At 43.0% G+C, this 26,022-nt stretch overlaps 1 protein-coding gene across 1 annotated transcript; it reads left to right on the plus strand.

Annotated features, from left to right (window-relative positions):
• The first annotated feature begins 328 nt into the window (after positions 1-328).
• Positions 329-1,194, plus strand: LOC109740361 (uncharacterized). The gene has a single exon (XM_020299412.4). It carries the CDS (start codon positions 519-521, stop codon positions 912-914), a length of 396 nt encoding a protein of 131 aa, XP_020155001.1. The 5' UTR covers positions 329-518; the 3' UTR covers positions 915-1,194.
• Positions 1,195-26,022: the final 24,828 nt, after the last annotated feature.

A 26,022-nucleotide genomic window follows, 5' to 3' on the forward strand; every position in this document is an offset into this window, starting at 1 on the left:
CCGACTAGAGTATCGGACAGTACGTACTTGCACCTTCACCTCATCAATTGCTACTCTACACATATCAGCATCACAAGTTATTTGCCAAGAAAGAGAGATTATCATCGTGTTCCCAAACATACATCATGTTACACGTAAAGCTAATGGTGATAGCTCTGCTTGCGAACCTCTCCCCGCCACGCGTACACCACCACCCGCAGCACAAAGACTTTTTGGGGTGCTGTTTTGCTGACGGGGACGTCCACTGGGAGCTAGCTCATCAGCTGTGATACCTGAAGCAGACAGCGACATGGTCTAGGTGAATGAATAATTTAGCCACCAAAGTCCACAAGCCCACAGACTCCACTCCACGCACGAACTTCCAATCCATCCGTCTCCTCCAGGCCACAGCCGCAACACGCTACTAGCAGTTACGCGCCCCTATCCCCCCACCTATTCCTTCCACTTTCCCCACCTCGCAGGCCAAGCAAACGCCAGGCGACGCAAGGCAAGGAAGCGGCCCAGCGGGCGAGGCAGCCATGTCGTACTACGACCGGCGTGGGGAGTCGTCGGTGCTGGAGGCGTTCACGCTGTCGCCGCTGCCTTACCCGGTGATCCTGATCCTGATGATGGTGACGCTGCTGCTGGGGGCGTCGTGGTTCTTCTCCTACGAGGAGTTCATGGAGGAGGCGTCGGAGCAGTTCAGCTGGTTCCTGCTGGGCGTGCCCATCGCGCTCGTGCTCCTCATCCGCTGGATCTCCTCCGTCGACACCTTCGAGGGTTACTTCGGGTTCTACCCCACCGAGAGCCGCTGGCGGGGCTACCCGGCCGCGCCCTCCGAGGGCAGCTCCCCCTGGGGCGTCGCCATGGTCGTCGTCGTCCTCCTCGTCCTCGCCAGTTTCCACTCCACCTTCCAGGACATGTGGAAGGCTTGATGGAATGATCGGTGCTCCGATCCATACTCGTATGTACGTGTATGTGTGTATGTATGTATGTGATTCCATCGTATCGATCTGTGGTACACCTATGAATGATTGTTGCTTCCAGGCGGTTGCTGCACCTGCACGTATGTGTGCCTTGCTTTTCCTCCTGTATATAGACGAAGGTTATATTCTGCTAGCTGAAAAACTATAGAGCTTGAGTGTCACTCCTCTGTACTGGTCCTTGTTCTGTGTTTTACTGAATCAACAGGTTTCTGTGGGAAAATTTACTCTATTCTGTCGAAATATTTGCCATGTCCTTCGTTCTTCATCAACATACATGTTAAAGACTGGGTTGCAGTTGGTGGGAGCAATCATAGATAGAAGCTGCACAAAGGAAGATACGATCAGTGGGACACAGCGGGTAGATGAAACGCGGTAGTAGGAGCATAGACTGGAGAGTTCTGGACGCGGGCAATCATGACACTTTGTTCGTTCTCGTATTATCCCTTTGCGAGCGTATCTCGGCCCATAGCCAGAATCTTGTTCTCTCGTCCACCTGGTGCTTGCTGGTGGTGCTACTCTAGGAAGGAAGATTGCCGACGCTACTGTGACCAACATGGGCAAAGATAGGGAGAGGTTGTTGGTCCGTCAATGGATATCACTTTGTACGTATGTGCAATTCTGCATGATCCACAGAAACCTTATTTGACAGGAGAAAGATCCCGAAAAACCTGCAGGTTCCAGTGGGAACCTGTACTCGTGCCTACTTTTCCATCATCTTCGAACGGCGCTGCATCAGTGTTTATGTTAATTATAAGGTACGCTTTTGAAGAGGGGGATAAAATTACTGGATCGTTGCCGGTGCGTTTGTTGTTCCCCCATGACAGTGTCGGCCACAAAGATCGCAAGAAATTAAAGTAAGCGAATCTCTAGCCCCGGAAGTGCATCCTCTTTGGGATGGACACGATGCATTCGGCTTTGCTGGATGCCTCCTCCTCGTGGCTTCCTGAAGCCGGGGAGTGTGATGCGAGTCTTGTTCAAATTTGTCTTATAATTCCTTGCTTGCGACCTTTCGCTGAGAATAAATTGCACCGACGGTCTCGTTGTTCCTCGTCGTGTATGTGCACATCGGTCACGCAAGTTGAAATTGTGGTGTGCAGTGCAGATCAAAATGGGCCCAAGTCAGACCTGACAGCCAGGTGCTGAATTCGCCACCTGCGCCTCCGCCGACGGTAGCGGGAAGAATGGACATCGGTAAGTTGCATGACTAACCTAAATCAGCATAATTAGTGATGTGGCATCAAATGCTCATGTTCTCTCTTTAACGTAAGCACGTGTTCCGTATGTTCACCAGTGTTTTTTTTTCTTTGGAAATGGAGGCATGCCCCCGACCTCTGCATCATGAAGATGCATGCAGCCATAATATAAAAAAACCAAAAAGTATCGTCAAAAAGGTCTTACAGCTCGCAAACGGAGCAGAACAGAGTGAAAAAGGAAAATTACATGCTGACAAAGGCAACCGATACGGTAATAAGAAGGATAAGCTCCCTAGACTCCTATCCTGTTATGCGAGCGCCATCCGAATCGGTTGAATATAGCCCGAGCTACCATCTCCCATTGGTTGCACCCAGTAACCAAAGGCTCCCTGGAGTCCATAGGAGTGAGTAAGGACCACGTACGGATCCAAGCTGTAGCCCTGAAGATGACCTGCAAGAAAGTTAAAGTGTGTTGTCTGTTAAAAATCATATCATTCCTGCAGTTTCATATAACCCATAATAGTGCACATATTACAATCCGAATACGGGCCGCAGTAATCTGTTCAACCCCAGCTAACCACGTCCCAAACAATGACGCAATATCAACTGGAGGATTAATTAATGTTAAAAGCTATACGAATCGTTCTCCAAAGTAGCTTGGCAAGTGGGAATCAAGAAATAAGTGTTGTATTGTTTCATCATGATCACAAAAACAACATCATGGACTTCCTACCCATCGCCTTTTAATTAAGTTGTCCTTTTTGAGTATCACTTGCTTGTGGACAAACCACATAAAAAAATTAATACGCAAAGGAACCTTGATCTTCCAAATGTGCAACGACCTTGAGAGTGGGCCAGAATTAATCCAATTCGTATAGAAAGATTTCACCGTAAAAATCCCATTCTTAGTTAACTTTCATTGTGACGCATCCGGTTGGTCGGAGAGTTGAACGTCTATCAGTCTCCAAACCAAATGCATCCAGGTGGTCCATCTCTCACCAACTAACACCTGTCCGAACTGGATGTTTAAGGGAATGGTTTGAAGTACTGTGCCTACGTAATCCTCCTTACATTGCACAATATTATATAGGGTGGAGTATTGAACGGCCAGGGGCGTCTCTCCTAACCATGTATCCTCCCAAAATCTTGTTGACATCCCATTGCCCACTAAGAATTTGACCCTACGAAAGAACAAGTCCTTTGTTCTCATAAGTCCCTTCCAGAACGGCGAGTCAGTCGGTCGCATGGTAACCTAAGCTAGTGTCTTTGAGTGTAAATACTTATTGCGCAAGATTTGTGACCACATACCCTCCGGCTCAGTCTCTAGCCTGTATAACCACTTACTCATAAGACATTTATTCTTAATTTCTAAGTTCTCAATACCGAGACCCCCTTGGTCTTTAGGTCGGCAAAGGATGTCCCATCTCGCGAGACGGTATTTCCTCTTGGCCTCATCAGACTGCCAGAAGAAACGAGATCTAAAGAAATCAACTCGCTTCCGAACCCCTTTCGGAATTTCGAAGAACGAAAGTAAGAACATCGGCATACTAGTCAGTACTGAGTTAATCAGGACTAGCCGACCTCCATATGACATAAGCTTGCCCTTCCAGCAGCTAAGTTTTTTTTTTCAATTCATTCTTCAATACACTTCCATTCTTTATTGGATAATTTACGGTGATGGATCGGAATACCCAAGTAACTGAAGGGTAAAGCACCTAATTCACATCCGAACAATTGTCTGTAAGTGTGTTCCTCGTCTTTGCCCTTCTCAAAGCAGAACAACTCGCTCTTATGAAAATTTATTTTTAAGCCAGACAATTGTTCGAAGAGGCATAAGATAAGTTTCATATTACGAGCCTTTGCCATGTCATGTTCCATGAATAAGATAGTGTCATCAGCATATTGTAGAATGGAGACTCCTCCATCGACTAGATGAGGAACTAAACCCTCTACATGGCCATGCTGCTTGGCCCTGCCAATAATGATGGCCAACATATCTGCCACAATATTGAACAGAAGAGGAGACATGGAATCCCCTTGTCTCAACCCCTTATGCGTCTGAAAATAGTGACCGATATCATCATTCACCTTGATTCCGACACTACCCTTCTGGACTTAGGTATCGACTTGGTTCCTCCAAGCTTCACTAAAACCCTTCATGCGCATTGCCTACTGAAGAAAAGGCCACTTTACTTTATCATACGCCTTCTCAAAATCCACTTTGAAGATAATCCCATCTAGTTTCTTCGAGTGGATCTCATGAAGCGTTTCATGCAGCACGACCACCCCTTCCAGTATGTGTCGTCCCGGCATGAACGCTGTCTGGCTTGGTTGGATCACTGAATGGGCAATTTGTGTCAATCTATTGGTTCCAACCTTTGTGAAGATTCTGAAGCTCACATTCAACAGACATATGGGCCGGAATTGTTCGATCCGAACTAACTCATCTTTCTTAGGTAGCAGCGTTATCGTACCGAAGTTAAGATGAAACAACTCCAAATGACCGTTGAAAAATCGTGAAACATAGGCATAAGATCATCTTTAATAATATGCCAACATTTCTTATAGAATTCAGCTAGAAACCCATCTGGTCCCGGTGCTTTATTCGGCTTCATTTGTGATATTGCCTGAAGAACCTCTTTCTCAGTAAACGGTGCAGAGAGAATATCATTCTCCGCTGTCTGTAATTGAGGAATATCCTCAATCACAGATTCATCGAGCGTCACCGTGCTTGTATTCGGGGGTCCAAAGAGTTGCTTATAATAATTCGAAATATACGCTTTCAGATTTTCATGTCCCACTATTGTCCCCTCATCCTGTTCAAGTTGTATGATTTTCTTCTTCCTATGTTTGCCATTTGCAACCATATGGAAAAATTGTGTATTGTCGTCCCCTTGGACAACCTTAAGCGTTTTAGCCCGCAATGCCCACTTGAGCTCCTCCTCTCTCAAGAGAGCTTGTAGACCTTGCTCACCCTCGGACTTGGTTCTTTGCTCATTAACAGAAAGAAGAGCGTCTTCCGCCTTTAACTCTAGTGCCTCAATTAATTGAGTAAGACGCTCTTTTTCTTGTTTGTAAATCCCACCAGTGTACATGTATATAGGGATCTTTCATCTATTGTTTTGCCCTTGCATGCGGTGGCGGAGGTAGGATTCCTTATAGGACATCTACGACCACAATGGGCACACCTCAAACGTCCATGAATTGCTTCCGGTCAGTGTCCTTCACGGCTCTAGTATCTTTTTTTTTCAGAATCTCAGCTCTGGTATCTTCGACTTGTATGTCAAGTCTTCGTATAATCCGCCATGGGTCGCCCGGCCCACCAGACCAAGAACTGACGTGGTGAGGGACCCCTGGTCCGAGACACCGTCAGTAGCCCTTGTACCATCCTTCAAGCTTAGCCGCACCCCGGCAACCTCGAGTTGCACATTGTCTTTTACCGCCGGGCTTGAAACAGGTTCAACAAAGCTTCCCCAAGAGTGTCCTCATTAAGCCAGCCTCCAGATGCCGGGCTGCTTCCGAAGTGACATAAGTGAACTTGGTTTGGAATTTGTTGAAGGAGATAACTCCCGACCTGCACAGAGAAAAACTTTCCAGCACAGTCGATCTTATAACTAATTGAACTCCCGCGATGCGCCTCCGAAAGTTGTCCTGCCAGGCTTTTGACAAGACAGGCCAGTCTCATCAAGTAGTCCCATTGGACCACGTGTTGGCCTTGACCTGACAGTCAAGGTGACGTGGGTGAGTGGTATAAGGCTAGTCATAGTGGGGATCAATGGAAGGGCTTTGAAATAATGCCTTGTATGTGTGAAATAAAATTGTTCTGTAGATGTCTCTTGTCTTGTGCGCGATCTTCATCCTTGCAGGTACCCAGGATCATGGGATCGAGCACCGGTGAGGCTAGGAGCGAGGAGACCGTGAAGTGTTATACCGAACACCATTGACAGTAAGGTTCAGTAGGGTAACATGGATCATATCCTTGGGGATATATGAGGTGTAGTTATTAAATGCCCAGAGCTCTTGTCTGATTTTATTATCTTAATTATCAAGGCAACCCCGCACAATGGATAGGGCCTGCGGCACGACAACCGATTCTTGATGCAGGACTCATGCCGGTCAAGATGTTATTTGGACACATCCCCCACTTCGATCCGTAACAAGCACATCTCGATGGGTGACTTTCGGCGCATAATTAATATCTTATTTGATCCTAGTGCAAATACAAGGTTGTAACTTGTAAGGATTAAGACCTCATACACGTACCTCTTTTATTATAAGTGTTTGAATCACAGTTTGCTTGCTTGATCCGGTCAAAAGCTAGATTTGACACTTTGGCAAAAGCTTGCTACAAACCATTGCTTCAAAGGAATCTTCCTCCGGTGGGTTCGATAACTCAGGGTCACTTATGGGGAAATAGGTGTGGGATACACTTTTCTGTTCCATTACCGGATCAATAAAAGGAGTTATCAAGCCCTTTTTCTGGCGTCGTTGCCAAGGAGGAGTTTAACATTCCTAGTCTTTGAGTTTAGAGTTTTTGTTAAAGTTGATTTTTAGTTTTTGCTTTTGCTTTTTTGTTTTTGTTTACGTTTAGTTTTAGTTGCAAGTCTTGTCAGTTCAGAAAAACCAAAAATATTACTATGGCTCGTAATCTTGGGAGTTTTGCTACTCTCGGCAATTACTTCATGGGTGAACCAATAGTAGAACTTGAGGTTGTAGCCGTTGAGTATGAGATCAAACTAAACCTAGTTTCCATGGTTCAACAAGACCAATTTGGAGGCTCTGCTTCTGAGGATGTCAGTATGCACCTGTATATTTTCACTGAATTGTGCAACATGACACACATTAAAGATTAAGACCCCGACGCTCTGAAATTGCGTCTATTTTCTTTCTCTTTGAGAGGAAAGTCTAAGGAATGGCTTCTAGCTCCACCTAGAGGCGGTATTAATGAAGGAAATATGCCCTAGAGGTAATAATAAAGTTGTTATTTTATATTGCCTTATATCATGATAAATGTTTATTATTCATGCTAGAATTTTATTAATCGGAAACTTGATACATGTGTGGATACATAGACAAAACACCGTGTCCCTAGTAAGCCTCTACTAGACTAGCTCGTTGATCAAAGATGGTTAAGTTTCCTAACCATATACATATGTTGTCATTTGATTAACGGGATCACATCATTAGGAGAATGATGTGTTGGAAAAGACCCATCCGTTAGCTTAGCATAATGATCATTAAGTTTTATTGCTATTGCTTTCTTCATGACTTATACATATTCCTTTGACTATGAGATTATGCAACTCCCGGATACCGGAGGAATACCTTATGTGCTATCAAACGTCACAACGTTACTGGGTGATTATAAAGATGCTCTACAGGGATCTCCGAAGGTGTTTGTTGGGTTGGCATAGATCGAGATTAGGATTTGTCACTCCGAGTACCGGAGAGGTATCTCTGGGCCCTCTTGGTAATGCACATCATAATAAGCCTTGCAAGCAATGTGACTAATGAGTTAGTTGCGAGATGATGCATTACAAAATGAGTAAATATACTTGCCGGTAACGATATTGAACTAGGTATGGAGATATCAACGATAGAATCTCGGGCAAGTAACATACCGATGACAAAGGGAGTAACGTATGTTGTCATAACGGTTTGACCGATAAAGATCTTCATAGAATATGTGGGAATCAATATGAGAATCCAGGTTCCGCTATTGGTTATTGACCGGAGAGGAGTCTCGGTCATGTCCACATAGTTCTCGAACCTGTAGGGTCCGCACGCTTAAGGTTCGATGACGATGTTGTATTATATAAGTTATGTGATTTGGTGACCGAATGTTGTTCGGAGTCCCAGATGAGACCACGAACATGACGAGGAGTCTCAAATTGGCCGAGAGGTAAAGATTGATATATAGGACGATGGTATTCGGACACAGGAAGTGTTTTGGGATGCACCGGGTACTTATCGGGTCACCGGAAGGGGTTCCGGGCACCCCCGACAAAAGATATGGGCCTTATGGGCCAAAGATGGGAAACACACCAGCCACAAAGGGGCTGGTGCGCCCCCCATATGGGCTGGCCAAATTGGAGTAGAAAAGGGGAAGGAGGAACAGAAAAAGGGAATAGGATTCCCCCTTCCCCCTCTTCCCTTCCTACTCCGAATAGGAATAGGAAAGGGGGAGGCCGAATTGGGAGGACCCCAAGTAGGATTCCTCCTACTTGGGGCGCCCCCTTGGCTGCCTCTCCTCCCCTCCAACCTATATATATGTGGGGGGGGGCACCACTAGAACACACACCAACAATTGTTAGCCGTGTGCAGCGCCCCCTCCACAGTTTACGCCTTCGGTCATATTCACGTAGTGCTTAGGCGAAGCCCTGCGCAGATTACTTCACGATCACCGTCACCACGTCGTCGTGCTGATAGAACTCTCCCTCGACACTTTGCTGGATCAAGAGTTCGAGGGACGTCATCAAGCTGAACTTATGCAGAACTCGGAGGTGCCGTACGTTCGCTGCTTGATCGGTTGGAACGAGAAGAAGTTTGACTACATGAACCATGTTGTCAAATGCTTCCGCTTTCGGTCTAGGAGGGTACGTGGACATACTCTCCCCCTCTCGTTGATATGCATCTCCTAGATAGATCTTGCGTGAGCATAGGAATTTTTTTGAAATTGCATGCTACGTTTCCGAACAGTGGCATCAGAGCCAGGTCTATGCGTAGATGATATGCACGAGTAGAACACAAAGAGTTGTGGGCGGTGATTGTCATACTGCTTACCACCAATGTCTTATTTTGATTCGGCGGTATTGTTGGATGAAGCGGCCCGGACCAACCTTACATGACCTCGTTCATGAGACCGGTTCCAACCGACAGACATGCAACTAGTTTTGCATAAAGGTGGCTGGCGGGTGTCTGTTTCTCCAACTTTAGTTGAATCGGATTTGACTGCGGCCGATCCTTGTTGAAGTTTAAAACAGCAAACTTGATAAATCACCGTTGTGGTTTTGATGCTTAGGTAAGAACGGTTCTTACTAGAAGCCCATAGCAGCCACGTAAAACTTGCAGCAACAAAGTAGACGATGTCTAACTGATAACCCACAAGTATAGGGGATCGCAACAGTTTTCAAGGGTAGAGTATTCAACCCAAATTTATTGATTCGACACAAGGGGAGCCAAAGAATATTCTCAAGTATTAGTAGCTGAGTTGTCAAATCAACCACACCTGGATAACTTAATATCTGCAGCAAAGTGTTTAGTAGCAAAGTAGTATGGAAGTAACGGTAACAGTGGCAAAAGTAACGATAGCAGTTTTGTAGTAATTGTAACAATGGCAACGGAAAAGTAACTAAGCGGAGAACAATATGTGAAAAGCTCGTAGGCATTGGATCGGTGATGGAGAATTATGTCGGATGCGATTATTCATGCAACGGTTATAACATAGGGTGACACAAAACTAGCTCCAATTCATCAATGTAATGTAGGCATGTATTCCGAATATAGTCATACGTGCTTATGGAAAAGAACTTGCATGACATCTTTTGTCCTACCCTCCCATGGCAGCGGGGTCCTATTGGAAACTAAGGGATATTAAGGCCTCCTTTTAATAGAGTACCGGACCAAAGCATTAACACATAGTGAATACATGAACTCCTCAAACTACGGTCATCACCGGGAGTGGTCCCGATTATTGTCACTTCGGGGTTGCCGGATCATAACACATAGTAGGTGACTATTGACTTGCAAGATAGGATCAAGAACTCACATATATTCATGAAAACATAATAGGTTCAGATCTAAAATCATGGCACTCGGGCCCTAGTGACAAGCATTAAGCATAGCAAAGTCATAGCAACATCAATCTCAGAACATAGTGGATACTAGGGATCAAACCCTAACAAAACTAACTCGATTACATGATAAATCTCATCCAACCCATCACCGTCCAGCAAGCCTACGATGGATTTACTCATGCACGGCGGTGAGCATCATGAAATTGGTGATGGAGGATGGTTGATGATGACGACGGCGACGGATTCCCCTCTCCGGAGCCCCGAACGGACTCCAGATCAGCCCTCCCGAGAGAGATTAGGGCTTGGCGGTGGCTCCGTATCGTCAAACGCCATGAATCCTTCTCTTTGATTTTTTTCTCCCCGAACGTGAATATATAGAGCTGGAGTTGAGGTCGGCGGAGCACCAGGGGGCCCACGAGGCAGGGGGCGCGCCCAGGGGGGTAGACGCGCCCCCGCCCTCGTGGACAGGGTGTGGGCCCCCTGGCCTTGATTCTTTCGCCAGTATTTTTTATTATTTCCAAAAATATTTTCCGTGAAGTTTCAGGTCATTCCGAGAACTTTTATTTCTGCACAAAAATAACACCATGGCAATTCTGCTGAAAACAGCGTCAGTCCGGGTTAGTTCCATTCAAATCATGCAAGTTAGAGTCCAGAACAAGGGCAAAAGTGTTTGGAAAAGTAGATACGTTGGAGACGTAGCAACTCCCCCAAGCTTAAACCTTTGCTTGTCCTCAAGCAATTCAGTTGATAAACTGAAAGTGATAAAGAAAAACTTTTACAAACTCTGTTTGCTCTTGTTGTTGTAAATATGTAAAGCCGACATTCAAGTTTTCATCAAAGATTATGAACTAACCATATTCACAATAACACTTAGGTCTCATGTTTACTCATATCAATGACATAATCAACTAGCAGGCAATAATAATAAATCTCGGACAACACTTTCTCAAAACAATCATAATATGATATAACAAGATGGTATCTCGCTAGCCCTTTCTGAGACCGCAAAACATAAATGCAGAGCACCTTTAAGGATCAAGGACTGACTAAACATTGTAATTCATGGTAAAAGAGATCCAGTCATAGTCATACTCAATATAAATTAATAGTAATGGATGCAAATGGCAGCGGTGCTCTCCAGTTGGTGCTTTTTAATAAGAGGGTGATGACTCAACATAAAAGTAAATAGATTGGCCCTTCGCAGAGGGAAGCAGGGATTTGTAGAGGTGCCAGAGCTCGATTTTTGAAATAGAGATGAATAATATTTTGAGCGGCATACTTTCATTGTCAACATAACAACTGAGAGATCTCGATATCTTCCATGCTACAAACATTATAGGCGGTTCCCAAACAGAATGGTAAAGTTTATACTCCCCCTCCACCAACAAACATCAATCCATGGCTTGCTCGAAACAACGAGTTCCTCCAACTAACAACAATCCAGGGGGAGTTTTGTTTGCAATTATTTTGATTTGATTTGCTTAAAGCATGGGACTGGGCATCCCGGTGACCAGCCGTTTTCTCGTGAGTGAGGAGCGGAGTCCACTCTTGAGAATAACCCGCCTAGCATGGAAGATACAGACAGCCCTAGTTGATACATGAGCTATTCGAGCATACAAAACAGAATTTCATTTGAAGGTTTAGAGTTTGGCACATACAAATTTACTTGGAATGGCAGGTAGATACCGCATATAGGAAGGTATAGTGGACTCATATGGAATAACTTTGGGGTTTAAGGGATTGGATGCACAAGCAGTATTCCCGCTTAGTACAAGTGAAGGCTAGCAAAAGACTGGGAAGCGACCAACTAGAGAGCGACACATGCATTAAAATTAATAAACATTGAGTGCAAGTATGAGTAGGATATAATCCACGATGAACATAAATATCATAGAGGCTATGTTGATTTTGTTTCAACTACATGCGTGAACATGTGCCAAGTCAAGCCACTCGAATAATTCAAAGGAGGATACTACCCTACCCTACTATACCACATCACAACCATTTTAATAGCATGTTGGCACACTAGGTAAACCATTATAAACTCCTAGCTAATTAAGCATGGCATAAGAAACTATAATCTCTAATTGTCATTGCAAATATGTTTATTCATAATAGGCTGAATCAGGAACAATGAACTAATCATATTTACAAAAACAAGAGAGGTCGAGTTCATACCAGCTTCTCTCATCTAAGTCAGTCCATCATATATCGTCATTATTGCCTTTCACTTGCACGACCGAACGATGTGTATAATAATAATAGTGCACGTGCTTTGGACTAAGCTGGAATCTGCAAGCATTCAATAAACAGGAGAAGACAAGGCAATATGGGCTCTTGGTTAAATCAACAATAATGCATATAAGAGCCACTTCAACATTTTCATCATAGTCTTCTCTTATCGACCCCCAAAGAACAAGAAAAGAAATAAAACTATTTACACGGGAAAGCTCCCAACAAGCAAAAGAAGACAGGAAATCTTTTTGGGTTTTCTTTTAATTACTACTACTACAAGCATGGAAAGTAAACTAGCTAAAAGCTACAACTAATTTTTTTGGTTTTTCTTAAGGTTTTTCAAACACACAAGAAGAAAGCATAAAAAGGAAAATAAACTAGCATGGATAGTACAATGAAAAAGTATGAGCACCGACAACTAGCATCAGTGTGTGAATATGAATGTAATGTCGGTGAGAAATACTTACTCCCCCAAGCTTAGGCTTTTGGCCTAAGTTGGTCTACTGCCACGGCTGGCCTGGCGGATATCCAAAGTTGTAGTTGGTGTCGTACTGAGATGCAACGGCTATTGCATCGTGGGCTGCAGCTTAGAGGCGAGCTGCCCTCGTCCTCCTCTCGTACTCATTTGCCTCTTCCCTGGTTATGACATATCTCCCCTTTGCCTGAAAATCAAAGAGAGTAGGAGCAGGGAGAACAATATTGACAGCGTGACGCCTGTCAAAGATTAGTCGGTACTGGAGAGGCGTGAATGACCTCTGGCGAACTGATGGCTAACCATGGCATTAAAATCTAGATAAGCAGGAGGCAATTCCATATCATAATCACGAATAGGTATCTCAAGATAATTAGCTAAACGGGTTGCATAAATTCCACCAAACAAATCTCCATTTATACTGTTATTATGCAACCTTCGCGCCACAATAGCTCCCAAATTATATTGTTTATCTAACACAGCACTCCTGAGAACACTGAGATCAGGAACACACATGTGACATGCCTCATCCTTACCGTTTATGCATCGGCCTATAAAGAGAGCAAAATAATGTATAGGAGGAAAATGAATGCTCCCTATGGTAGCTTGTGTTATTTCTCTAGATTCCCCCATTGTGATACTAGCAAGAAAATCTCTAAACTCAGATTTGCGAGGTTCACTAGGACTACCCCATTGCGGGAGTTTACAAGCAGTGCTAAAATCCTCTAGGTCCATGGTATAGGATTTATCATAAAGATCAAACAGGACCGTGTGAGAGTTGCGTGAAGATGAACATCTAAATCTTCTCACAAAGGAATCAGTAAGGTAATAGTGCTGGAGGCACTTATCTGACATGAAGCCCTCCAAATCAGTGTTACGCACATATGCCTCAAATTCCTCCTTAATTCCTGCTCGGACCATGAAGTTTTCTGACAGCCATTCAGAAGGCCGCACTTGAGCTTCTCTTGGTGGTTCATGGTCCGGCTCACGTATTGCAGGTCTGGGTCCTTGCTTCCTTGAAGAACCTCCTTGGTACATTTTCCTAAACATATTTCTTCCTCTGAAAAATTTCTGAAATTTTTAGTAACTTCAAATAAAAGTGAACCAAGCTCAACAAAATTGATAGAAACTACTCCCACAAGTGCCTAGAGACTATATCATGCATTAGAACTACTTGGGACCAAATAAATTTGACATGCAAGCTCAAGAACAGGGTCACCTAAGCAGCAAATTTTTTCAATAAATAAAGCACTAGAACAAAAACTAATTGGACCATTGGAGGAGTCACATACCAAAGAACAATCCCAAAGCAGTTTTGTGAGTGGAGCTTTGAGCAAGGAGATCGAAAATGGCAGCAAGATGAGCTAGAACTCGTGCTTGAGCTGGCTGGTGATTTTTTTGGGAGGAAAAAGGAGTGTGTGGGTGCAGGAATAAGTGGAGGGGAGCCACCATGGGCCCACGAGGCAGGGGTGCGCCCACGGGGTGTGGGCGCGCCCTGGACCCTCGTGGCCAGGTGCTTGCTCCCCCCGCTGTGTTCCCAGTGCCAGATATTCTCAAATATTCCAGAAAAAAACCATATTTCAATTTCGGGGCATTTGGAGAACTTTTATTTTCGGGGTATTTTTTATTGCACGGATAATTCAGAAAACAGACAGAAAATACTATTTTTGCTTTATTTGATCTAGATAACAGAAAGTAAAAGGAGGGTACAGAAGGTTGTGCTTTCTAACTGCATTCATCTCATGTTCATCAAAAGGAATCCACTAACAACGTTGATCAAGTCTTGTTAACAAACTCATTCCGAATCACATGAAACCGGAGAATTTTCGAATAGCACTAGGTTACCTCAACGGGGATATGCACGTCCCCACTAATAAGAATATCATATTTCTTCTTGATAGTAGGTAGAGGAAATTCAAAACCTCCAAAAATAATCGATGGAATTTTTCCAATAGAGTTTATACTATGAACTTGAGGTTGTTTCCTAGGAAAGTGTACCGTATGCTCATTACCATTAACATGAAAAGTGACATTGCCCTTGCTGCAATCAATAACAGCCCCTGCAGTATTCAAAAAGGGTCTTCCAAGAATAATAGACATACTATCATCCTCGGGAATATCAAGAATAACAAAGTCCGTTAAAATAGTAACGTTTGCAACCACAACAGGTACGTCCTCACAAATACCGACAGGTATAGCAGTTGATTTATCGGCCATTTGCAGAGATATTTCAGTAGGTGTCAACTTATTCAAATCAAGTCTACGATACAAAGATAGAGGCATAACACTAACACCGGCTCCAAGGTCACATAAAGCAGTTCTAACATAGTTTCTTTTAATGGAGCATGGTATAGTTGGTACCTCTAGATCTCCAAGTTTCTTTGGTATTCCACCCTTAAAAGTATAATTAGCAAGCATGGTGGAAATTTCAGCTTTTGGTATCTTTCTTTTATTTGTGACAATATCTTTCATATACTTAGCATAAGGATTCATTTTGAGCATATCAGTTAAACGCATACGCAAAAAGATAGGTCTAATCATTTCAGCAAAGCGCTCAAAATCCTCATCGTCCTTTTTCTTGGATGGTTTGGGAGGAAAAGGCATGGGTTCTGAACCCATGGTTCTCTTTCCTTACCGTGCTTCCTAGCAACAAAGTCTCTCTTATCATAACGTTGATTCTTTGATTGTGGGTGATCAAGATCAACAATAGGTTCAATTTCTACATCATTGTCATTACTAGGTTGAGCATCAACATGAGCATCATCATTAACATTATCACTAGGTTCATGTTCATTACCAGATTGTGTTTCAGCATCAGAAATAGAAATATCATTGGGATTCTCAGGTGTGTCAACAACAGGTTCACTAGCAGCATGCAAAGTCCTATCATTTTTCTTTTTCTTCTTCTTAGAAGGACTAGGTGCATCTACATTAGTTCTCTGAGAATCTTGCTCAATTCTCTTAGGGTGGCCTTCAGGATACAAAGGTTCCTGAGTCATTTTACCCCCTCTAGTCATAACTCTAACAACATTATCATTTTTCTTACTATTTAATTCATTGAGCAAATCATTCTGAGCTTTAAGTACTTGTTCTACTTGAGTGGTAACCATAGAAGCATGGTTACTAATGAGTTTAAGTTCACCTTTAACTCTAGACATATAATCACTCATGTGTTCAATCATATAAGCATTACGTTTTAGTTGTCTATCAAAATAAGCATTTAAATCTTCTTGCTTAACTGTAAAATTATCAAACTCATCTAAGCATTGCCTAGCAAACTTAGTAGGAGAGATTTCAGCTTTATCATATCTATAGAGAGAATTTACCTTTACTACCTGTGTCGGGTTACCAAGACCATGTGTTTCTTCCATAGGCAGTAAATTAAGACCATGTATTTCTTCAACAGGAGGTAAACTCTTAACATCTTCATCTTTAATACCTTTTTCTTTCATCGATTTCTTTGCCTCTTGCATATCTTCAGGACTGAGAAATAGAATACCCCTTTTCTTTAGAGTTGGCTTAGGAGTTGGTTCAGGAAGTGTCCAATTATTTTCACTGTTCAACATATTATTCAATAGAATTTCAGCTTGATCAACAGTTCTTTCCCTGAAAACACAACCAGCACAATTATCCAGGTGGTCTCTGGAAGCATCGGTTAGTCCATTATAAAAGATATCAAGTATTTCATTTTTCTTGAGAGGATGATCAGGCAAAGCATTAGGTAATTGGAGAAGCCTCCCCCAAGCTTGTGGGAGACTCTCTTATTCAATTTGCACAAAATTATATATATCCCTTAAAGTAGCTTGTTTCTTATGAGCTGTGAAATATTTAGCAGAGAAGTAATAAATCATATCCTGGGGACTACGCACACAACCAGGATCAAGAGAATTAAACCAGGTCTTAGCATCACCCTTTAATGAGAACGGAAATAATTTAAGGATATAATAGTAGCGAGTTTTCTCATCATTAGTGAATAGGGTGGCTATATCATTTAATTTAGTAAGATGTGCCACAAAAGTTTCAGATTCATAGCCATAAAAAGGATCAGATACAACCAAAGTAATTATCTCCGGATCAACAGAGAAATCATAATCCTTATCAGTAACAACGATAGGTGAAGTAGCATAAGCAGGGTCATATATCATTCTAGCATTCAGAGATTTTTCTTTCAGCTTAACCAATAATTTCTTAAGATCACTTCTATCATTGCAAGCAAGAAAGTCTCTAGCAGTTTCTTCATCCATAACATAACCCTCAGGCACAACAGGCAATTCATATCTAGGGGGAGAATCTTCATCATCACTTTCATCAATATTATTAGTTTCAATAATTTCATTCTCTCTAGCCCTAGCAAGTTGTTTATCGAGAAATTCACCAAGTGGCACAGTAGTATCAAGCATAGAAGTAGTTTCATCATAAGTATCATGCATAGCAGAAGTGGCATCAAATAACATGCAACATATCAGAATTAATAGCAGAAGCAGGTTTAGGTGTCGCAAGTTTACTCAAAACAGAAGGTGAATCAAGTGCAGAGCTAGATGGCAGTTCCTTACCTCCCCTCGTAGTTGAGGGATAAATTTTGGTTTTCACGTCTTTCAAGTTCCTCATAGTGACCAGTAGATATAAATCCCAAGTGAATCAAAGAATAGATCTATGCTTCCCGGCAGCAGCGCCAGAAAATAGTCTTGATAACCCACAAGTATAGGGGACCGCAACAGTTTTCGAGGGTAGAGTATTCAACCCAAATTTATTGATTCGACACAAGGGGAGCCAAAGAATATTCTCAAGTATTAGCAGCTGAGTTGTCAAATCAACCACACCTGGATAACTTAATATCTGTAGCAAAGTGTTTAGTAGCAAAGTAGTATGGAAGTAACGGTAACAGTGGCAAAAGTAATGATAGCAGTTTTGTAGTAATTGTAACAGTGGCACGGAAAAGTAACTAAGCGGAGAACAATATGTGAAAAGCTCGTAGGCATCGGATTGCTGATGGAGAATTATGTCGGATGCGATTATTCATGCAACAGTTATAACATAGGGTGACATAGAACTAGCTCCAGTTCATCAATGTAATGTAGGCATGTATTCCGAATATAGTCATACGTGCTTATGGAAAAGAACTTGCATGACATCTTTTGTCCTACCCTCCCGTGGCGGGGTCCTATTGGAAACTAAGGGATATTAAGCCCTCCTTTTAATAAAGTACCGGACCAAAGCATTAACACATAGTGAATACATGAACTCCTCAAACTACGGTCATCACCGGGAATGGTCCCGATTATTGTCACTTCGGGGTTGCCGGATCATAACACATAGTAGGTGACTATTGACTTGCAAGATAGGATCAAGAACTCACATATATTCATGAAAACATAATAGGTTCAGATCTGAAATCATGGCACTCGGGCCCTAGTGACAAGCATTAAGCATAGCAAAGTCATAGCAACATCAATCTCAGAACATAGTGGATACTAGGGATAAAACCCTAACAAAACTAACTCGATTACATGATAAATCTCATCCAACCCATCACCGTCCAACAAGCCTACGATGGAATTACTCATGCATGGCGGTGAGCATCATGAAATTGGTGATGGAGGATGGTTGATGATGACGACGGCGACGGATTCCCCTCTCCGGAGCCCCGAACGGACTCCAGATCAGCCCTCCCGAGAGAGATTAGGGCTTGGCGGCGGCTCCGTATCGTAAAACGCGATGAATCCTTCTCTCTGATTTTTTCTCCCCGAACGTGAATATATAGAGTTGGAGTTGAGGTCGGTGGAGCACCAGGGGGCCCACGAGGCAGGGGGCGCGCCCAGGGGGGTAGGCGCGCCCCCACCCTCGTGGATAGGGTGTGGGCCCCCTGGCCTTGATTTTTTTGCCAGTATTTTTTATTATTTCCAAAAATATTCTCCGTGAAGTTTCAGGTCATTCCGAGAACTTTTATTTCTGCACAAAAATAACACCATGGCAATTCTGCTGAAAACAGCGTCAATCCGGGTTAGTTCCATTCAAATCATGCAAGTTAGAGTCCAAAACAAGGGCAAAAGTGTTTGGAAAAGTAGATACGTTGGAGACGTATCACTAACTTGTTTTTGCAGGGCATGTTGTGATGTGATGTGGTCAAGACATGATGTGATATACGTTATTGTATGAGATGATCATGTTTTGTAAAAGTTATCGACAACTGGCAGGATCCTTATGGTTGTCGCTTTATTGTATGAAATGCAAACACCATGTAATTGCTTTACTTTATCACTATGTGTTAGCGATAGTTGTAGAAGCAATAGTTGGCGAGACGACCACGACGCTACGATGGAGATCAAAGTGTCAAGCTGGTGACGGTGGAGATCATGACGGTGCTTTGGAGATGGAGATCAAAGGCACAAGATGATGATGGCCACATCATGTCACATACTTTGATTGCATGTGATTTTTATCTTTTATGCATCTTATTTTGCTTAGTACGGCGGTAGCATTATAAGATGATCCCTCACTAAAATTTCAAGGTATAAGTGTTCTCCCTGAGTATGCACCGTTGCGACAGTTCATCGTGCCGAGACACCACGTGATGATCGGGTGTGATAAGCTCTACGTTCACATACAACGGTTGCAAGACAGTTTTGCACATGCAGAATACTCGGGTTAAACTTGACGAGCGTAGCATGTACAGACATGGCCTCGGAACACTGGAGACCGAAAGGTCGAACGTGAATCATATAGTAGATATGATCAACATAGAGATGTTCACCATTGAAAACTACTCCATCTCACGTGATGATCGGACATGGTTTAGTTGATATGGATCACGTGATCATTTAGATGACTCGAGGGATGTCTATCTAAGTGTGAGTTCTTAAGTAATATGATTAATTGAACTTAATTTATCATGAACTTAGTCCTGATAGTATTTGCATATCTATGTTGTAGACCAATAGCTCCCGTATAGCTCCCTTGTTTTATTTTTTATATGTTCCTAGAGAAAACTAAGTTGAAAGATGATAGTAGCAATGATGCAGACTGGGTCCGTGATCTAAGGATTATCCTCATTGCTGCACAGAAGAATTATGTCCTTGATGCACCGCTAGGTGACAGACCTATTGCAGGAGCAGATGCAGACATTATGAACGTTTGGCAAAGCTCTATATGATGACTACTTGATAGTTTAGTGCGCCATGCTTTAGGGCTTAGAACGGGGACTTCGAAAACGTTTTGAATGCCACGGAGCATATGAGATGTTCCAAGAGCTGAAATTGGTATTTCAGGCTCATGCCCGAGTCGAGAGGTATGAGACCTCTGACAAGTACTTTGCCTACAAGATGGAGGAGAATAGCTCAACCAGTGAGCATGTGCTCAGAATGTCTGGGTACTACATTCGGTTGAATCAAGTGGGAGTTAATCTTCCAGATAAGACAGTGATTGATAGAGTTCGCTAGTCACTATCACCAAGTTGCTAGAACTTTGGGATGAACTATAATATGCAAGGGATGAAAAAAATGATTCCCAAGCTCTTCGCGATGCTGAAATCAGCAAAGGTAGAAATCAAGAAATAGCATCAAGTGTTGATGGTTAACAAGACCACTAGTTTCAAGAAAAAGGGCAAGGGAAAGAAAGGGAACTTCAAGAAGAATGGCAAGCAAGTTGCCACTCCCATGAAGAATCCCAAAGCTAGACCCAAGCCTGAAACTGAGTGCTTCTACTGCAAAGGAAATGGTCACTAGAAGCGGAACTGCCCCAAATATTTGGCGGATAAGAAGGATGGCAAAGTGAACAAAGGTATATTTGATATACAGATTATTGATGTGTAGTGTTCATAGCAACCTCTGGGTATTTGATACCGGTTCAGTTGCTAAATTTAGTAACTTGAAACAGGAGTTGTAGAATGAACAGAGACTAGTTAAGGACGAGGTGACGATGTGTGTTGGAGGTAATTCCAAGGTTGATACGATCACCATCACACACTCCCTCTACCTTCGGGATTAGTGTTGAACCTTAAATAAATGTTATGTGGTGTATGTGTTGAGCATGAATATGATTTGATCATGTTTATTGCAATACGGTTATTCACTGAAGTCAGAGAATAATTGTTGTTCTGTTTACATGAATAAAACCTTATATGGTCATACACCCAGTGTGAATGGTTTATTGAATCTCGATCGTAGTGATACACATATTCATAAAATTGATGCCAAAAGATGCAAAGTTGATATTGATAGTGCAACATACTTGTGGCACTGCCGTTTAGGTCATATTGGTGTAAAGCGCATGAAGAAGCTCCATGCAGATGGGCTTTTGGAATCACTTGATTATGAATCATTTGATAGTTGCGAACCATGCCTCATGGGAAAGATGACTAAAACTCCGTTCTTCGGAACAATGGAGCGAGCTAATGACTTATTGGAAATAATACATACCGATGTATGCGGTCCGATGAGTGTTAAGGCTCGCGGCGGGTATCGTTATTTTCTGACCTTCACATATGATTTAAGCAGATATGGGTATATCTACTTAATGAAACACAAATCTGAAACATTTGAAAAGTTCAAAGAATTTCATAGTGAAGTGGAGAATCATCGTAACAAGAAAATAAAGTTTCTACGATCTGATCGCAGAGGCGAATATTTGAGTTACGAGTTTGGCCTTCATTGAAAATAATGTGGAATAGTTTCACAACTCACACTACCTGGAACACCACAACATAATGGTGTGTCCGAATGTCATAACTGTACTTTATTAGATATGGTGTGATATATGATGTATCTTACCGATTTACCACTATTGTTTTGGGGTTATGCATTAGAGATAGCTACATTCACGTTAAATAGGGCACTGTCTTAATCCATTGAGACGACACCGTATGAATTGTGGTTTGGCTAGAAACCTAAGCTGTCGTTTCTTAAAGTTTGGGGATGCGACGCTTATGTCAAAAGGCTTCAGCCTGATAAGCTCAAACCTAAATCGGAGAAGTGCGTCTTCATAGGATACCCTAAGGAAACAATTGGGTACACCTTCTACCATAGATCCAAAGGCAATATCTTTGTTGCTAAGAATGGGTCCTTTCTAGAGAAAGAGTTTCTCTCGAAAGAAGTGAGTGGGAGGAAAGTAGAACTTGATAAGGTAATTGTACCTTATCTCGAATTGGAAAGTAGCACATCGGTGAAATCCGTTCCCGTGATACCTACACCAACTAGAGAGGAAGCCAATGATGATGATCATGAAACTTCGGATAAATTTACTACTGGACCTCGTAGGTCGAACAGAGCACGTTCCGCACCAGAGTGGTACGGTAATCCTATCCTAGAAGTCATGTTATTAGACCATAGTGAACCTACAAACTATGAAGAAGATATGATGAGCCCAGATTCTGACAGATGGCTTGAGGCCATGAAATCTGAGATAGGATCCATGTATGAGAACAAAGTGTGGACTTTGATGGACTTGCCCAATGATCTGCAAGCCATTGAGAATAAATGGATCTTCAAGAGGAAGACGGACACTGATGGTAGTGTTACTATCTACAAAGCTTGACTTGTCACAAAAGGTTTTCGACAAGTTCAAGGTGTTGACTACAATGAGATTTTCTCACTCGTAGCGATGCTTAAGTCTGTCCGAATCATGTTAGCAATTGTCGTATTTTATGAAATTTGGCAAATGGATGTCAAAACTGCATTCCTTAATGGATTTCTTAAAGAAGAGTTGTATATGATGCAACCACAAGGTTTTGTCTATCCTAAAGGTGCTAACAAAGTGTGCAAACTCCAACGATCCATCTATGGACTGGTGCAAGCACCTCGGAGTTGGAATATACGCTTTGATGAGGTGATCAAAGCATATGGTTTTATACAGACTTATGGTGAAGCCTGTATTTACAAGAAAGTGAGTGGGAGCTCTGTAGCATTTCTGATATTATATGTGGATGACATATTATTGATTGGAAATGATATAGAATTTCTGGATAGCATAAAAGGATACTTGAATAAATAATTTTTCAATGAAAGACCTCGGTGAATCTACTTATATATATTGGGCATCAAGTGTTGGGGATCATAGTAATAATTCAAAATTTTCCTACGTGTCACCGAGATCAATCTAGGAGATGCTAGCAACGAGAGAGAAGGAGTGCATCTTCATACCCTTGAAGATCGCTAAGCGGAAGCATTTCAAGAACGCGGTTGATGGAGTCGTACTCGCGGCGATTCAAATCACGGAAGATCCAGTCCAAGCCCCGAACGGACGACGCCTCCGCGTTCAACACACGTACAGCCCGAGGACGTCTCCTCCTTCTTGATCTAGCAAGGGGAGAGGAGAAGTTGAGGGAGAACTCTGGCAGCACGACGGCGTGGTGGTGGAGCTTGCGGTTCTCCTGCAGGGCTTCACCAAGCACTACAGAGGAGGAGGGGGTGTTGGAGGAGGGAGGGGCTGCGCCAGGGGAAGGGGGTACTACAGCCCTCCCACCCCCACTATTTATAGGGGGAAGGGGAGAGGGGACATGCCCCCTAGATCCATGTAGATGGAGGGGGCGGCGGCCAGGAGGGGAGACTTGCCCCCCAAGCAAGGTGGGAGGCGCCCCCTCCCCTAGGGTTTCCAACCCTAGGCGCCTTGGGCCCTTGGGGGGTGCACCAGCCCACTAGTCCCTCCGGGGCAGGTGGCCCCACCCGGTGGACCCCTGGACACCTTTCGATGGTCCCGGTACAATACCGATAACTGCCAAAACTATTCCGGACCATATATAAATGTTCATCTCCGGACCATTCCGGAACTCCTCGTGATGTCCGGGATCTCATCCGGGACTCCGAACAAACTTCGGTAACCACATACAATTCCCATAACAACTCTAGCATCACCGAACCTTAAGTGTGTAGACCCTACGGGTTCAGGAACCATGCAGACATGACCGAGACACCCCTCCGGTCAATAACCAATAGCGGGATCTGGATCCCATATTGGCTCCCACAGGTTCCACAATGATCTCATCGGATGAACCACGATGTCGGGGATTCAATCAATCCCGTATACAATTCCCTTTGTCCATCGGTATGTTACTTGCCTGAGATTCAATCGTGGGTATCCCCATACCTCGTTCAATCTCATTACCGGCAAGTCTCTTTACTCATTCTGTAACGCATGATCCCGTGGCTAATTCCTTCGTCACATTGAGCTCATTATGATGATGCATTACCGAGTGGGCCCAGAGATATACCTCTCCGCCATACGGAGTGACAAATCCCAGTCTCGATTCGTGCCAACCCAACAGACACTTTCGGAGATACCTGTAGTGCACCTTTATAGCCACCCAGTTACGTTGTGACGTTTGATACACCCAAAGCATTCCTACGGTATCCGGGAGTTGCATAATCTCATGGTCTAAGGAATGATACTTGACATTAGAAAAGCTCTAGCAAATGAACTACACGATCTTGTGCTATGCTTAGGATTGGGTCTTGTCCATCACATCATTCTCCTAATGATGTGATCTTGTTGTCAATGACATCCAATGTCCATGGTCAGGAAACCACAACCATCTATTGATCAACGAGCTAGTCAACTAGAGGCTCACTAGGGACATGTTGTGGTCTATGTATTCACACATGTATTACGGTTTCCGGTTAATACAATTATAGCATGAACAATAGACAATTATCATGAACAAGGAAATATAATAATAACCATTTTATTATTGCCTCTAGGGCATATTTCCAACAGTCTCCCACTTCCACTAGAGTCAATAATCTAGTTCACATCGCCATGTGATTAACACTCGTAGTTCACGTCGCCATGTGACTAACACCCAATGAGTTTACTAGAGTCAATAATCTAGTTCACATCGCCATGTGATTAACACTCATTGAGTTCTAGGGTTTGATCATGTTATGCTTACGAGAGAGGTTTTAGTCAACGGGTTTGCAACATTCAGATCCGTGTGTACTTCGCAAATCTCTATTTCATATTCTAGATGTTGCTACTATGCTCCACTTGGAGCTATTCCAAATGGTTGCTCCACTATACGTATCCGGTTTGCTACTTAGAATCATCCAGATAGGTGTTAAAGCTTGCATCGACCCCTTTACGCCGAACTCTTCATCACCTCCATAATCGAGAAACATTTCCTTATTCTTAAGGACAATTTTGACCGTTGTCCAATGATCCACTCCTGGATCACTCTTATACCCCCCTTGCCAGACATGTGGCAAGGCACATTGCGGTACATAGCATGGCATATCGTATAGAGCCTATGGCTAAGGCATAGGGGACGACTTTCGTCCTTTCTCTTTCTTCTGTCGTGGCCGAGCTTCAAGTCTTAAGTTCACACCTTACAACTCAGGCAAGAACCCCTTCTTTGACTGGTCCATCTTGAACTCCTTCAAGATCATGTCAAGGTATGTGCTCTGTGAAAGTCTTATCAGGCGTCTTGATCTATCTCTATAGATCTTGATACCCAACATGTAAGCAGTTTTACACAGGTTTTCCTTTGAAAAACTCCATTCAAACAACCCCTTATGCTTTCTAGAAATTCTATATCATTTCCCATCAATAGTATATTATCCACATATAATATGAGAAATGCTACAGAGCTCCCACTCACTTTCTTGTAAACACAGGCTTCTCCATAAGTCTGTATAAACCCAAACGCTTTGATCATTTCATTAAAGCGAATGTTCCAACTCCGAGATGCTTGCACCAGCCCATAGATGGAGCGTTGGAGTTTGCATACTTTGTCAGCATTCTTAGGATCAACAAAACCTTCTGGTTGTATCACATACAGCTTTTCCTCACAGAAACCGTCAAGGAAACTTTGTTTTGACATCCATCTGCCAGATTTCGTAAATGAAAAATGCAGCGACTGCTAACATAATTTTAACAGACTTTAGCATCGCTACGATTGAGAAAGTCTCATCACAGTCAACTCCTTTGAACTTGTCGGAAACTTCTTTGAGACAAGTCGAGCTTCATAAATGGTGATATTACCATCAGCGTCTGTCTTCTTCTTAAAGATCCATTTATTCTCAATGGCTTGCCGATCATCGGGCAAGTCCACCAAAGTCCATACTTTGTTCTCATACATGGATCCTATCTCGGATTTCATGGCTTCCAGCCATTTGTTGGAATCAGGCCCACCATCGCTTCTCCATAGCTCATAGGTTCATCATTGTCAAACAACATGACCTTTAAGACAGGGTTACCACTCAGAAGTTCTACACACCCTTGTCGACCTATGAGGTTCGATAGTAACTTGATCTGAAGCTCCATGATCATCATCATTAGCTTTCTCTTCAACTGACGTAGGTGCCACAGAAACATCTTTCTGTTATGCGCTACTCTCTGGCTGAAGTGAAGGTTCAACAACCTCATCAAATTCTATC

The sequence above is a fragment of the Aegilops tauschii genome, chromosome 4 (assembly GCF_002575655.3).
Source record: "Aegilops tauschii subsp. strangulata cultivar AL8/78 chromosome 4, Aet v6.0, whole genome shotgun sequence".
Lineage (NCBI taxonomy): Eukaryota > Viridiplantae > Streptophyta > Magnoliopsida > Poales > Poaceae > Aegilops > Aegilops tauschii.